Here is a 16,493-nt window from a genome sequence, read left to right on the forward strand (position 1 = left end):
ACAGGCCAAGATGTACAGTAATGGCATCCTGCTACCATTGTTGTCCAGCAACTGTTTTTCTAAGGCATACTGCTTCTGATAAGAAGAGGTACTATACAGCCTTCACAACTAGACTACCATAATCTTTGTAAATTTAACTAGTCCCCATGCAGAACCATCCATGTTGGTGGCCATCGCCAGGGACGTAGCCGGGGGGGGTCCTTGGGGTCTCCCCCCCCTTCCATTAGAAAAATGAATGGTGCGTGCTGCTGCGCCGTCATGCCCTAGCTCCATTATAATGGTGGCACTTAGTCTGGACCCCCCCTTCCTAAAATCCTGGCTACGTCCCTGCCATCGCTACATCTAGTGGTAGTCAATTTAACTACGTATTATGTGAAGAAGCAATTCCTTTTTTCAGTTTTGCCTCTCCCACCAGTTCTGCTACTGAGAAAAAACAATGTATCTCTGTATGCTTTCTTCTTGCCATGCATATTTTATGAACACTGTTGTATCTCTTCCTTGACATTTTTCTCACCAAATCACTTTATTCTTTGTTGTATGTTGTTAATTTCCATCAAGTCACTTTTGACTTATGGTAAGCCTATGAATGACAGAGCTTCAAGTCACCCTATACATCAGTATCAAAGGCTTTCCTGTAATCTATAAAGTACAAGATGGCTGAAATTATTTGATGCAGGGTCCTCTGGAAATCCCTGCAGATGACTTCATAGTTGTATGTCCTGCTATGGGAAGAAGAAGCAGCAACAGCTGGATGGTTGTCTGCTACTACACCTGCTTTCCTCCAACCAAAAAATAGTTGAATTTGGGCAGCTGCAACTGAGAAAAGATTATGGGTGCTGCATAGTTAGTAGTGAATTCTGACTCCTGCAGCAGTGAGTGAGTTGTGGTGGCATAGGTCCAACTGTTGATCATTGTCATCAAATCAACTCCCACTTAAGATGACACTAGGAATGAGAGATGTCCAAGACTCCTTGTTATCAACAGCTCTGGCAAGGTCAGGAAAACTCAGAGCTGGGGCTTTCTTTATCCACTTGTAAATCCAATTTATGCCACTGTAATTCACCAACTGAATGCAAAACATGGATTAAGTTTTGTACCATCAGCTGTTCTATTTTAGACAAATCCAAGACCCATCTAATGATATTTGAAAGTACATTTAGATTTCTTGAAACTAAAGCAAAACTGGATAAATTTTCTAACTAAAAACCCTATCCATACACAGTAAAAGCATTCAAAGGGTTCAGAATTAGTTTGATTGCAACCACTTCTTGCTATCAGTCCTGTCCATTTCCTTCCTAATTACTTTCTCCAAATGAGTTGTCTGGTTTTGCTCAAGAATAGCCTGTTCTATGTCTCCACCAATGTTGTTTTTGCCTATACCATTCCCTCATCATGTGCAATTCTCCAGTTGAATGTCTTGCTTTTCTGCTTAAATTATGCCCACTCTATCTAAATATGACATACAAACAAAAAGTAGGATAGAAAAATCTTACGCATCTCTATATCAATGATGTAGACTTGAGTCAACTGACATGGACTCAAGCTGGACACAAGTCACTTCAATGACTCAACTTGTACTTGACTTGGCAATATATGATGCACGGACACAAGTCCACTCACAACTTGTATATTTTTAGTGACTGACTTGCTGGCCACCCAGAAATGTTACAGAACAGAAAATGTTTTTCTTCCTTTCAAGCAATGCTTCCATCTGATTGCATCTTGCCTACAGGTCACACAACAAAAGTGGAACTTTGCAATTGCTGTACAGGAAGCCCCACAATGGGGGTGAATCCTGCTTGCTGCTCCTAGGAAAAAGCTTTAGATGGCTTATCTGGTGTGCAACAAGGGCAAGCTGCTGAGTAAACCTCATTTTCCTAAAATGCAATCTTGATAAATTGCCTATATTTTTTTTACCTGACTTTGTGTGTCATCTTGATTTTCTAGTTACTGAAATGCCACCCTTCCCTCTCACACCACCACCACGTCTTTTTGTTGTTGTTGTTAAATTTGGCTCCCCAACATAACTTGAAAGTATCTTGCAAGGACTTGAGATTCAACTTGAGACTTGTAGATAGAGACTTGACAATTGACCAGGAGGTAAAGGAATACATCACTGCTCTGTATCCTCTTTTGATAATGCACTTCCTCTTCTTTGGTAGCCAAGTGGCCACTTTGCTCCCTCCACTTTGATTTAAACTACATATACAGATATACACATGGGAATAATACTGATCTATTTTACAATATATGGAGATGATATTCAAATAATGGAATAAGCAAGACTTACAGCAGAGTCCTGATTATCCAACATAAATGGGGCTGACTGATTGTCGGATGACCGAAAATATCAGATAATCCAATGACGGCGCGCGTGCACATGCACACGCACCACCATTGAGGACAGTGGCTCCCTTGGGGCTGAAGGAGTCTAAGCCTCGCCTCAGCGCGGTTTGGACTCCTTCAGTCCCAAGGGAGTCCTGTTTTCCCTCAGCTCGAAGGGAGCTCCGTGGAGCTCCCTTCCAGCCGAGGGAAAGCAAGCCGCCGAGGAGGGGACTGGGCCAAGGCCAGAGTCCCTCCCTTGACGGCCTGCCCAGCAGGGTTTCAGCCCCTTTCTCTCCAAAGGGAGCCGGAGAGCTCCCTTTGGAGGGAATGCTAGCGCCGGCGGGAGGGTCAGATAATACGGAATGTCAGATTAGTGAAACTTGGATAACCGAGACTCTACTGTATTAGTAATTACATCTCCCAATACTAATGTAAGGGTAAACACATATTTGGAACACTGGTAATGGAAAAACTGCTTATGAAATACCCCTTGAACGAGAGTAGTCGCGAATGAGGAAAGGATTAAACACTTTCCCTGGCACTTTATTGGTATTGTATAACTTCTCCCCTCCCCCAAAGGTTTTCCTATTTAAAAGAGGAAGGGTCAGAATAAAGGTCTGGCTAAATTGTTTTAACAATTCCCCTGATTGCTGCATTTCTGCTCCAAACTGCCCCAGTATGATCCCCTACTTGCTTTTCTCCTTGCTTGGGACGCAACTTCACATTGGTCTTCAGATATCAGTACTAACATTTCCATAGTGTGCATAACAAGTTGCAGTGGAGAGATGGTGGGTTGAATAAGACTGCCTAATGAGTACTTAAGATGAGATCTGGTACTGTCATACTACACCAACTAGAAAATGAAAGAAAACTGAGGAGGTATACATAAACTATTAGTCTCTAAGGAACCATAGCAATTTTAGTTGCTTGTTTTAATAAAGGAACACAAGCACTCGACTGAAATTTGCTTCCTAAAGTATATACATAAAACAACCTCATTAACCAGTTAGAATTACATGCAAGAGCAACTTAAATACAGTACCTCGTTCTGGTCTACGTTTAATACTTGTAAAAGTTGGATCGCCTCGGTTGAAAGTCTATTGCCATATGCCACTGTGTAACCATAGCATCGTTTTCTCAAGCCTAATTAGAATTTAATTCCCTAAAAACTGCAAAGGGAGATGAACTTTCTTTGATAAATTTAAAAGAAAGACTACACAGCATTCTGAGAAGACAACATTTTGTCAAACACTAATTACTGAATGTGGTAAATTTAATGGTTTGGTAGCAAGGTTAGTCAACAAGGTAGACTCTTTGTAGTATACAGGATATCTTCTGATGCTCATCTTTTAATGCCTCCAGAATAACAGAGCTTTTGCACTTAAACTGGAATTCTCACAGGGCAGGACCATTCATTACAGTCTGCACTCTTACCTTGTTTGCTTCTTGTGACTTAATTGGGGTTTCAGTGTCAAAATGTCTATCGCATGCATTTTATAACATGGTTCAGTGTCAAAATTGTGATTTTCATGAGAATATAAGATTGAAACTAAACTCTCTCACAGTAAAACAGTGAATAAATAAATATATCTGTTAATAAACAAATATATTTGGAGCCATCTTCAGATACAAGCTGTCAACTATAGCAAAGCTGTATGAATCCGCCCAGAATTAGGACATTCTGCTCAGCTCTGACAGAAGAAATGCCAGTGAAGTACTGCCAGTACTTTAAATGTGATCCTACATTAGACTCATCTAGACCCAGGTTAAAAGGTACTGCCCATAAACCAGTAGCAGATGTGCTGATGATTCCACTTCTTCTATGACTCCTGGCAGTGCTGCTTCAACTGGAAAACCCACTTACAAGGTGACTGATGGAGAACTATGCCCGTCATCAGCTTTCATCATTTTCCATCGACAGGTTTGTCTAAAAATAATTCCTCTTCACAGTGGAAATTAGGTTAGTCTGAGTCATGATCCCTCTATCCAAACTATACAAGGTTTAAGCACTCTATACAAAATACCTTATTAGATCATATGGAAGCAGTCCTCAGAGGAGGGTACTGATGAGTTCAAATTCACATAGAATTTTGCTCATACAGACCTTTGTTATAGTTTGAAAGGAAGTGAATAAAAATAGGTGACCAGAAGAAAAGAAGACTAGGGGAGTGGCCACACTGGAACTCCCATGACTCTGTTCTATAGAATCATGTAATGTGTAGTCCTTTGAGGTATTTAGCCTGGTCTGGTAGAGAGCTCTAGTGCCTAACCAAACTATAAATCCCAGGATTCTGTAGGATAGAGTTATGGTGTCAAACTGTTTAAATTATGTGGTGCACCAGTAGCAGTTGTTAAGGATGGAGGCAACATGCAGCAGTGGAAAAAGCTGGTCTTGTTAACATTTTATCTTACAGCATTCCCTTTTTTTCTGATTCCAACCTGCAAAATTCCCATATATGTTTGAAAACATACAACAGTACTCTGATCAATTACACCTCCTGGTAAACTAGGAGAAAATAGAGTGCAATGTGCTTATTATTGTGCCCAGGAATTTCAGTTTGGGCTGCTTTTGCTGTGTGTGTTTATGTGGGGCGGGGTGTGAACACACATGCATGCATGTATGTGGGAAAGCTTTGGTGATGTATTTGCACAGGATTTATTTCCAGAAACAAATTTGCTTATGTGGTATACCTGATCACTACTAACTTTAGCTTGGCCTGGTGTCCTGTCATCCACACTGTTAATGGTGTCTGCTGTGGGAAAATTCAGTATCTATAACAAGCATAGTGCAGCAAAGCAAGTGCAATATGAATTTCTGGTAGAAACAGGAGAAAATACTCAGGATGATCTTCAAAACTAAAAAAAGAAAAAAAACCCTCACATTTATTGTTTCAGGAAATCCATCTTGGGATAGGAAAGGAGAAAGACAAGAGAAGATAACCTAAACTTCAGTAGAAGAGCCGATAAAGCTGACTCTCATGTTTGTGTGTTTGTCTAGCATTCATCCTGAGCTGACAGCCTTGTGGATGCTCCCTTCTAGACAAAAGACTAAGTAAATTTTGAGAGAAGGCGAAAGTGACTTCTGCAGGCAGCAAAAATATTTGAGTACATAGATTAAACAGAGAGGTGAAACAAAAGGGCAGGCATGCTCTCTAGTGTTCCTTCTCGCAGGACTCATCTACACTTGCCAGAATTCTACGGTCTGCCGTGGAGTATTCTGGCCTCAAATTCCTTCCAAATTCCCTCCTTACCTTGCAGATTTTCCCCAGGGACAAGAAAAAGCTGCTTTCCCATAAAGTCCCCATTTGTTGCCTGGTGCCATAATTGAGATGAGAACAAGGCAGCCAGCTGTGCATCTTGCTCTGACCTCAGTCCAGCACTGGACTCTGGGCTATGAACAGGGACTGCACGTGAAAAGACAGTCACCACTGTCACTGAACTCACCGCATATGGCAAGTTATTTAACGGCGGGTAAGGGGAAGAAGCCCTAAACTGAGTGTGCACATCATGAAGATAGTCTGGACATGATTCAGGGTTTTGGCCCTGCATCATGTAACCAGGATACAGTAAACCTGGGATGAACTCTGGGTAAATTACCATGTGGACAAGCCATCACTTATTACTCTATACAAGCATAGGTGCCTCTTTGCTTGGAAAACCTGCAGCTTCAGCGTAATTAACATCACAGTCACGAGGGCATTTGGGGTTAAAAACATCCTTGTCCAGAGATGTAACATACACCTCTGGTTGTAGGTTAAAAAATGCTGAAGTAAGAACATGGGAAATTACCATGAAATCTGAAGAACTATCAGTCTTTTCTTTATATTCTCTGTCACCATTTGTAAGTCATTTAAAAATAATCCAATATACTTCTCTATTTTGGAAGAAAGAAATGTAGTGTGCTTTTGGGGGTGGGGGTTGTTCTTTAAATGACAGACTATCGTTTTACTTTGGATCCTAGCATAATTTTACTGGGACAATTAAAAAACTGGTTGAGTTGGAGGACACCAAAATAAAATGATAGCAATGTTAAATATTGCAGGGGGGGGATTATTACCTGCCTTTGAAAAAACATCTGAAATTCTCTAGATCTCTAAATGATTAATGAAAGTTTGGGAAGGAACTACAAATATTTTTATAGAGAAGCAGTCTTTTCAAAATAATGTTTGGAATAGGTAGTACAATTTTAACATGTTGTAACATTTGTGGTAACTTTTCTATTCTAGACTGTAATCATTACAACTCATTTATAGTGTGCTTTGTTGTATTTTTAAAATATACATCAATAATATGCTCTGAGTAAAAAGTAATATGGTATAAACCTTATTCGCAAAGGCATCAATATAGCTGTAATTGTGAATATGCTAAACTGGAAGTAAGCACTGCTAAAATAAGCACAATTACTTCAGAGTAGGCAAGTATAGGATTGCACTATTATTCTGAAGGACAGATTTACTCTTATGCTGGACTAAACATAAATTTCCAACAATGGCTATAATGGCCCTATGAGAAGAATATTGCTGTAACATTGGCCATGATATCTGAGATGTGTATTTGCCTTGCATGTTCATTGTGCTAGAAATGCAGTAGAAGCATCCATTTATCTTTTTATTTATTAAAGAGAACTTCACAATGTTAATTACATTTTTATCAGCCTACACCTATTTAAATGCTGCTTGGATCATCAGTCCAAATAAGGAACCCATTATTTCTTGTGAAACTCATTTTCCAAATCCTTGGGTTTTGGGCTCGCTACAGTAACAACTTTTTCTTTTTAAAACAACTCACTACAACTTTTTACTATATACTGTACTAATAATGTGTTATCATTAAAGTTTCTGCTCCTTTAAAAAGGGTTTTAAAAGATCCTCCTGAAACCAACTGGGCCTGCAGTCAGTGGCATCACTAGAGAGGTGCTGGGGATATAGATCACACCAGGTGACACCATAGAAAAGGGGTGAAACACGGTAGCCCCCCCACCTCAGTGCCATCGCCTTGATGCAGCATGCAGCAGCAAGAGAGCATACCCAGCCCCAACCCTACCACATGCTGTTCTTCTCATGTGCAGAGTGGCACATGACAGTGAGATGGCCAGTATCCTTTTGGCCCACCCCTCAGATGCCCTGCATCCTGCACCAGGTGACACCCCAGGCAGCGATGCCACTACCTGCAGTTGCCTCTAGCTCTCTAAAACTTACTTTCTTTTCTCCTAAGTCTTGTTTTAAACCAAAATCAAATCAACATCGAACACACAGCTTCTCCAACAGGCTTACAGCACTCTGAGAAGATTTCTGAAAGTGTTAATAACCGTTAAAGATCTAGAAACCATGCCCTGTGAGGAGTGGCCTAGGGAGCTGGATATGTTTAGCCTGGAAAAAAGAAGGTTAAGAGGTGACATTATAGCCATGTTTAAATATTTGGAGGGATGTTATAGTGGAATAAGGTTGTTTTCTGCTGCTCCAGAAATTAGGACACGGAGCAATGGGTTCAAGCTACAGGAAAAGCGATTCCTCCTAAATATTAGGAAGAACTTTCTGATGGTAAAAGCTGTAGAACACCCTCCCCTCAGAGAGTGGTGGAATAATAATAATAATAATAATATGCTTTATTTTTATACCGCTTTTCTGAGGTGATCAAAGCGGTTCACAAAATCAATAAAAATTAATACATCATAAAAATATCCAAATATATTCTGAATATCCAAACAGAATATAGTTTAAAAAGTATATGTTACAAAACTTTAAAAATAATTTAATAAACAACCACATTAAAATATTTTGAAAACATTTTACAATACATTTAAAACATAAACATGCAACATAACCCACAGAAGAACCCCTCTGCCAAACCCAGTTAAAGACTGAAGGTCTGCTTAGTAAAAAAACAAAAACACAAGCAACTCTTTGCCTGCTGGTCAAAAGAGATCAAATAATGAGAGGAAGTGCCACATTGTGGGAGCAGCCACAATGAAGGCTTTTCCATGTGTCTTCACTAACCATACCTGCAATTATAGTGGGATGGGCAGAAAGCTCTTTCTAGAAGATGTTAAAATTTGGTCAGGTTCATACAGAGAGACACTTTAGACCCAAGCCATAAAAGACCAAGAAGCAGTATTGCTCTAGGCTATATAACTGTGCACTCTTGGAAATAATTGGAATAATTTCTTGCACACTTGGAAATTGTCTACAGGTCATGTCTCCCTTATTGAAGGGAGCAGAAGTGTCTTGGATTTTGGAGTTTTTCAAATTTTGGAATATTTGCATATACATAATGAGATATCTTGGCAATGGGACCCAAGTCTCATGCAGTTCATTTATTTTTCATATACACCTTATACACATAGCCTGAAGGTAATGTTTTTTTAAATAATTTTGTGCATAAAACAAAGTGTGTATACACTGAACCATAAGAAACCAAAGGTGTCACTGTCTCAGCCACCCATGTGGACAATTTGGGAATATTTCTGATTTCAGAATTCCAAAATAAGGGAGACTCAACCTGTAATAGCTGCTGTGAGTTATATTTGTCCTCTGGATGAATTGTGCTTGTTCCATGTGGCTTTGATTTTGGTCCAAAGAAACAATTAACAGCAAAATCTAGAGGTCAGCTTTTTGGTGTGAGTGACTGTTCCACCCTGCAATGAGCAATGGAGGAACCTCTATACTCATTACTTGGGAAAAAAGGAATATCCCAGGCCTTGTTTCATTACTTAGGCATAAGGATATAAGACTAGTGATTCCACTAAAACAAGTTCACACAAATATTGTTTGACTTCATAAACTAGTTCGATTATTGTAGGCAACACTTGTAACTATGAAAATCAGAAATGAAGCACTTCTTAAAAAGCAAAAAAAAAAAAGGAGGAAGAATAAAGGGAAGTTTTAGTTGTGCAAAGGAAAGTTAGGCAAAATGAGAATTCACACAAAATCAATTCTCTATTACACAGAGTAAAGACAGCATACCATTTTCCCAGTCAAAACTATGGCCCATGCAGCTCCATGAGAAAAATGAACATCTCTCCCCATGGGATACACAAAAGCTAGGAGAGGGATTTTGATCAGGAAACACTCCTTCTCACCAAACTACTGTTCTAAGGATACTGGCAACCTTCTGCAGCTGCATTTCAGTTAAAAAAAAACAAATCAGAAGATCTACAACAGACTTCAAAGCAACATAAAGTCTGGCCATTTAAGACTATTATAGCTTGGAAAAGTTAATTTTTCAATTATAACATACAGAAAAGTGTACACCTCAGCAAGCATGATCAATGACCATGCAGATTGGGGGATTCTGGGAACACTAGGCTAAAAAACTAGGCTTTTTCTACGTTCTGAACTAGTTTTAAGATGATTTAAGGAATTTTATGAGGATAGGATCTCTTTCCTTTTTGAATAATCAGTGCTATTGTACATGTTCTGTTAGGATTTTATATACTGACAATACATACCAAGAATTTCTCTGACAAGGACAGGCTGTTCCAGGACTGCTGGATCACTTATACCATCGCCCTTCACTGATGCCACCCGAATGTGAAGTTTATCTCCAGATGTTAGATTGCGGATTACATAACGAGTAGAAAGGAAGGGTTTGTTGTTGGCAGCCACCCAATCTGTAGCTAGAGCAAAAATAGGTGACAAATAAAGGAAATATTTATTATACTCACCTCTATAATAAAGAATGATGGGAAAAACCAATTCAATGGGCAACAAAGAATCTATTCAGAAACATTAACATATTTCAACCACTTCCCCGAGCCTAGTGTCCTCCATAAGAACGAGTCTATGCTAGCTGGGACACATAGTCCAACCATATTTGAAGGGTACCAAGTTGGGGGAGTCTAGTTTAAAGAGTTTACCTTGTTTTTTGTGGAAAGAAGAGAACAAAGTTGCAATCTTACCCAAATGTTACTGTGTGCCTTTAAGGCAATTCATACATATAGCAAGCCCAAGGTGAACCTACCATAGGGTTTTCTTGACAATATTTGATCAGAAGAAGTTTGTTGTTGCCCTCCTCTGAGGCTGAGAGCAAGTAATTTGCCCAAGGTCACCTAGCTGATTTCCATAGCAAAGTGAAGATTCAAATCCTGGTCTCCCAGAGTCTAGTCCAATGCTCAAACCAGTGCTCCACAGTGGCTCAGGATCACTAAGTAAACATACTTCAGATTAAAAGCCATTGAACAGTAGGACTTATTACCAAGTGAACATATGTACATTTGGGTTGTTTAATCACAAAACCATTCCTCGCTTCTAATCAAACCTAAGATTTCCACCCTAATTTAAGTGTTAAAAGTGTGTTAAAAGTATTAAAAATGTAACTTCATTCCTACATTCTGTCTAGCTATATTGGAACTGAACATCATTATGTCAATATTGACATGTTTCTCCATGGACCATTTTTTGTCAGTTTCTGTACTATGCAAGCAGCAAATGGTTCAAGGTCAACCACAAGAAAAGAAATGTCTAATTTGATTCAGATAGCTTTGAAGCAATGTTATCAGGCTGCAGAAATGCAACCTTCAACAACAATTGGGATGTAATAAATACATGATCATTCATTTATGCAAGTCGAAGCTGGGTCCAATTAAATATTTAACAAACAATTTGGAATACAAGCAAGAAAACATTAAACCCAAAGCAATTTATTTATGAGATTTTATACAACCAGCTGTAGCTCACCAGACACCCCACATAATCCAATCACTTAAACTTGTTAAGTTTTCAATGTGAAAATGAGTTACAGAATTGTTCATATTAACATCAATAGGGATGTTAACAATTACAGAGGAATTTAGCAGATTTCACTCATTATTTATTTTAATTATAGCATGTTCATGATGCAAAACCGATCTTGCAAAGAAAACCCACACCACCTACTCTGGCTATAATATTATCTAAACTGATTATAAAGCAAATTGCTTACAACTTTAGGCTTAAATCCAATAGTTAATTAAAGTAGACCCCCTGAATTAAAACAAAATTGCTAAGTGATCCCCTATATAAGGTCCACAAATGCAATGAGTCTGTTCCAGTTGGAACTACCAGTTGCTTTGAGCCCTGAATGCTAATGTTATCCAGGTTTTAAAAATTAGTTTTTACAACCTTCACAACTATTTTTTTTAATGTCAAGTTTTGCTGTACTCTTCTTTCTATAATTTCTGATGCACTGAATAAATTTTTTCAGGAGGGACATTCCTTTACAGATTAGCATTTACACTGACTCCGGTTTTTCTTCAGATCGTATAAATCTTTCACCTTTTACAAGAGATTCAAGCTAGGAAAATTCTAGACTGGAGGTGGGTATCATGTAGACTTCCAGATGCTGTTAAAACTGCAACACTCATTGGCTATGTTGGCTAGGGCTACTAGAAGTCGCAGTCCAACAACAACTGGGGCCTGGGGGGGGGCACAATTCCCACTGCTGATCTAGACTGTGAACAGAATGAACCATTCCTTTTCCAGTCCCACTTCACAATTTGGATAGCTTAGAAAACTGCCTCTGCTAGAAGTTTGGAAAATTACTTCTCTTACTTTCCTGTTACTATATATAAGAACGAAGACTGTCATTTCCTAGTTGGGAAGTTGCTACTCTTCTCTGAATAATTCCCTAGCACATGTTGTACTTCCTATGTCAGTGTACAAGTTCTGTTGCTCAGCAGTTGGACAAAAACACCTAAGGGGAGGCTACATTTGTGGAACATTTTCACACCTCAGAGCTTTTACAACAGCCACAGATAACCTGTAGACCTCCAAATGCTGTTGGACCACAGCCTACATCATTCCTGACATTAGCTATGCTGCCCGGGGCTGAGTAGAGTTTGGAATCCAGCAATGTCTGCAATGCCTCAAGTTCCCCACTCATCTTAAAAGCAGAGGACAGATAGCAAATATTTTCTTGCTTTCAAAGCCTACTTCAGTTTTCTCCAGAAACCTGAATGATTGAATTGAGTCTTCCTCTATAAACTGAACTTGAAAAAAAGAGCTACATAAACTGTTGGTAAGGAACGAAAAGATTATTTGCTAACAGAAATAGACATGTAATCATCTCTGCACATCTGCTTAGTAGTTTTCCAGGTTTCAATGAACACTACACATGAAAGCCATCTGATACACTCACAAATCCATATGATAGCTACAAATATTTATACTATATATATATATATATGTATAGAGAGAGAGAGAGAGAGAGATCAAAAGAGAGGTGCAGTGGTTTGAGTGTTCGACTAAAGCTCTGGAAATCGAGAGCCATGGAAACCCACTGGGTGACCGCATGTGAGTTACCCACTCTCAGCCTCAGAGAACCACAAGATAAGTTTGCCTTAGTTGGAAATGACTTGAAGGCACACAGTAACAACATTATAGGTTGGGTCTACCTTATCCAAAATGCTTGGGAGCAGAAGAGTGAATTTTGGAGTTTTTCAGATTTTGGAATACTGTATTTGCATATATGTAATTAGATATCTGAGAGCCAGCACGGTGTTGTGGTTTGAGTGCTGGACTATGACTCTAGAAACCTGGGTTTGATTCTCAGATCAGCCATGAAACCCACTGGGTGACCTTGGGCAAGTCACATGCTCTCAGCCTCAAGAGAAGGCAGTGGCAAATCTCCTCTGAACAAATATTACCAAGACAACCCCATGATAGGGTCGCCATAAGACTTGAAGGCTTGAATGACTTGAAGTCACACACCAACAACAAACAATTAAATATCTTGGAAATGGGGCCCAAGACTAAACATGAAATTCTTTTCACATACACCTTATGCACATAGTCTGGAAGTCATTTTATACAAACTATTTTTTAATAATTTTGTGCATTAAACAAAGTTTGTTTATATTGAACCATGAGAAAGCAAAGGAGGCACTATCTCAGCCACAAATGTGGACAATTTTGGAATATTTTGGAATTCTGGATAAGGGAGACTCAACCGAGGTGTGTGTGTGTGTGTGTGTGTGTGTGTGTGTAAGGGGAGAAGCAATCCATACTATGCTTTTTCCCACTTTGGCACATGCAGCTTTTCATGCTTACAAGAGAGTAAAACCCAATCCTACTTCCATCTTTGCAGTACTCCACTACATATCCATCCAGGCCAGAAGGACCCACATTCTCTGGTGCATCCCATGTCAGAGTCACAGAATCATTATTCACATCATCCATTTTCAGATTCACCGGGGCACCGGGAGCTCCTGCCACCAGAAATGCAAAGACATTAATAAGGCATTTTCCATCCCTCACTACTCCCATTCTTATCATATATTTATTATTTATTTATTGAAACAAGTGTATTCTGCCTGGTATCCTAAGATCTCAGGGCAGTGTAGGATAAAAACAGTTTAAGACACGTAACAATAGCAACAATTTAAAAGATCAAATATAATTTAAAGCATTTATCACTTAAAACCAAACAATTTAAAACCAGCTAAAACAATTGAAAATAGTGCTGGCTGTAACAGCATAAGTGTGTTCACTCACACCTGAGTTTGTTCACATAAGCTGTATTTTAGATTTCACGACAGCTAGGCAAACTCCCATTTCAGACAAAGTTAATCTTTATTGAGAATCTCCGCAACAAATGGAGCTGTTCAACCAAATCCTATCCCCAAGGCAAGTGTGCCTGCATCCTAACATCAACACTCTAAACTTACTAAAAGAGTCCCTACGCACATTCAGCTAGAAACACTTAGGAGTTTATCACACGGGAGGAATTTCTCTTAATTTTGAATGAAAAGAAAGTGGGGCCAGAACACATTCACGTGAATTCGCTACTTCAGTGAGTTTATGTGAATGCGAATTGCGTTCAAACTGACTTCCCATTACCCTAAAATACCTTGCCATTGCCCAAAATTGCATGTGATCACCTCTCACGCAATAACATTAAACCCCATGATTGAGTTTGGATTGCCATTAGATTATACTTCCAATTTCCCTTATCTGATAAACTCCTTACGAACATCTGTGTCAGTGGGAATCTCAGTGTCCTACTGAATGGAAGCAGCTACATGTATACAATGTGATGAAGATAGAAACTTTTTCACTGGGTCAACTGAACATGCTGGTGCTGGAGGTGAGGGTTATGGCTGGACACATGGACACACCAATGCATAGGGCTTGGCTGCTTGGTGTGCTAACACTTCTTTTAAAAGGAGAACAACTTCACAACAACTAACTTAGCAAAGTACAGTAATATCCAAAAGTATCTAAACCGTAATCCTTATAGCCCTCTAAGGAGTTTATCACACAGGGAAAGATGTGGAAACAGTGATTAACCTGTGAAAACTGTGCAATTGACATTAAAACAGGATTAAAATTAGATTAACACAAGAGCCATTATCCCAGGAATAACCAGGGAATAACCAGGGAATAAACAGCAAAAAGTCATTCACAGGAAAATCCTGTGAATGATTTGCTGCTGTTTCTTGCCTGGTTATTCACAGGATAATGGCACTTTAATCATGTTTCATTTTGATGTCGTGTGAAAACCATTAGCGCAAATGCAGGATTGTTGTGAGTTATTCATGGGATAATATCACTTTGAATGCTCCACTCTGGGCCCACAAGAAACTCCAACTCCCAGAATTCCATAGCCTTGAGCCAGAGCCGTTAAAGTGGTGACAAACCAAGTTATTTCTCCAGTGACGATGCCGCCCTCCTTTCTTCCACTTCTTTGCCTCCCTCCCTCCTTCCTTCCTTCCCAGGGTGACCAGATGTCCTCCTCCCCACCAAGGAAGGCAAGGCCCCCCAAGTGGAGGGCAGCCAAGGAAAATGGAGGACAGGGCCACATAACAGCTGGGGGAAAACAACAACCCAGGCATATCAATGTCAATGCATGCTTCTTAGTCATGCACAAAACAGAGGATGGAAATGGAGGACATGTCCTGGAAAAGGAGTCCCTCTGGTCAAAAGGGAGGACATTTTGGGATGCCTCCTGGACAGAAGGTAGAGATGGAGCACATGTCTGGTCCCCCTGCTCCATCCTTCCTTCCTTGCTCACCTTCTTTGGACTTCTTCTTGGGGGCCGGAGGCGCAGCAGGGGGGGCCTCTGCCTCTTCGGGGCCCGACGGGGCGGGCTGGGCTTCTGCTGCTGCTGCTGCTGCTGCCGGGGGCTGGGGCTGGGGATCCGGGGCTGGGTCTGGGGCCGGGTCGGCTTCTGCTGGGGCCGCCTGGGGCTGGGAGGGAGCGGGCGCCTCTTGGTCAGCCATGGCTGGCGCTGGAAGGCTCCGAGGGGGCGGACGGGCAGAGAGAGCCTGGCCTGGCTGGGTGCTTTCCTTCTGCTCCTCTGCTCTTCCCCAGGCGGAGGAGGAGCGGGCTTTATAGCTCCCTGCCGCCGCCCGCCCCTCCTTGGCCCCGGGGCCTTGGAGAATGATCCCTGGGGACTGGGAGGGAGGGGAGGCCAGGAATAGCAGCAGCTGCCGCCCCCTCCAGCCCTCCTCCCTCGGGACTCGGCAGCAGCAGCGGTGGCCTCCCTCAGCACCGCCAAGGAGGACAGGGGGGCACCCCGCTGCAAGCCCCCTCTGCCATGCAGGAACTCTCTAGCCCAGCATCCCCTGGGACAGAGGGCCATCCAGCCTCTGCTTAAAGGCCTTCCAAGGGAGCGTGTTCCCCTCTCGAACAGCCCTTTCTCTCCAAAGTTCCCCCTAATATTTAGATGGAATCTCTTTCCCTGGAGCTTGCATCCATTGTTTGCTTTTCTAGTCTGTGGAACAACAGAAACAAGCTTGCTCCATCCTCAATATGACAGCCCTTCTAATGTTTAAACAGGGCTATCATGACATGGCAGGAGGGGAGAGATGGCCAGAAAAGACAGAAACAGAAATGCATGCTTCTTAGGCATTCTCAGAAGGGAGGATCATCCAGAGAAATGGAGGGCAGGGCCAAGGAAAAGTCAAAAACACTCACTCACAGGACTTTATCACATGAAGGCACATTGCTTCAATCCCATGCAGAAACAGGATTTTAAAATTCAGAAAACAGGATGTTTAAAGACGCATTTGCTTGAAAGAGAAATAACCTGAAAATAACCAAAACAGAATTTCCCAAAAGTAAAAAGAAATGGTTTTTGCCAACTTTCCATTCAGATTATTTTCACATTATTTCTCTTTCAGGCAAACATCATCTGAAAAACATCCCACATTTGCAGGTTTTTTTCTACTTTTAAATCTAGGAATTCATCCA

The 16,493-nt window shown here is 40.7% G+C and overlaps 1 protein-coding gene across 1 annotated transcript in view; it reads right to left on the reverse strand.

The window, feature by feature from the left end:
* Positions 1-15,685, reverse strand: part of MYBPH (myosin binding protein H) — a 38,522-nt gene extending 22,837 nt beyond the window's left edge. The window contains exons 1-3 of the mRNA XM_042465952.1: positions 15,313-15,685; positions 13,373-13,507; positions 9,773-9,940 (exon numbers count right to left, since the gene is read on the reverse strand). Of these exons, the coding sequence (XP_042321886.1) occupies positions 9,773-9,940; positions 13,373-13,507; positions 15,313-15,520 (511 nt within the window). The 5' untranslated portion in view covers positions 15,521-15,685. The remainder of the gene's footprint in view (positions 1-9,772; positions 9,941-13,372; positions 13,508-15,312) is intronic.
* Between the last annotated feature and the right edge of the window lie 808 nt (positions 15,686-16,493).

This window comes from Sceloporus undulatus, chromosome 4 (genome assembly GCF_019175285.1).
Source record: "Sceloporus undulatus isolate JIND9_A2432 ecotype Alabama chromosome 4, SceUnd_v1.1, whole genome shotgun sequence".
Classification (NCBI taxonomy): domain Eukaryota; kingdom Metazoa; phylum Chordata; class Lepidosauria; order Squamata; family Phrynosomatidae; genus Sceloporus; species Sceloporus undulatus.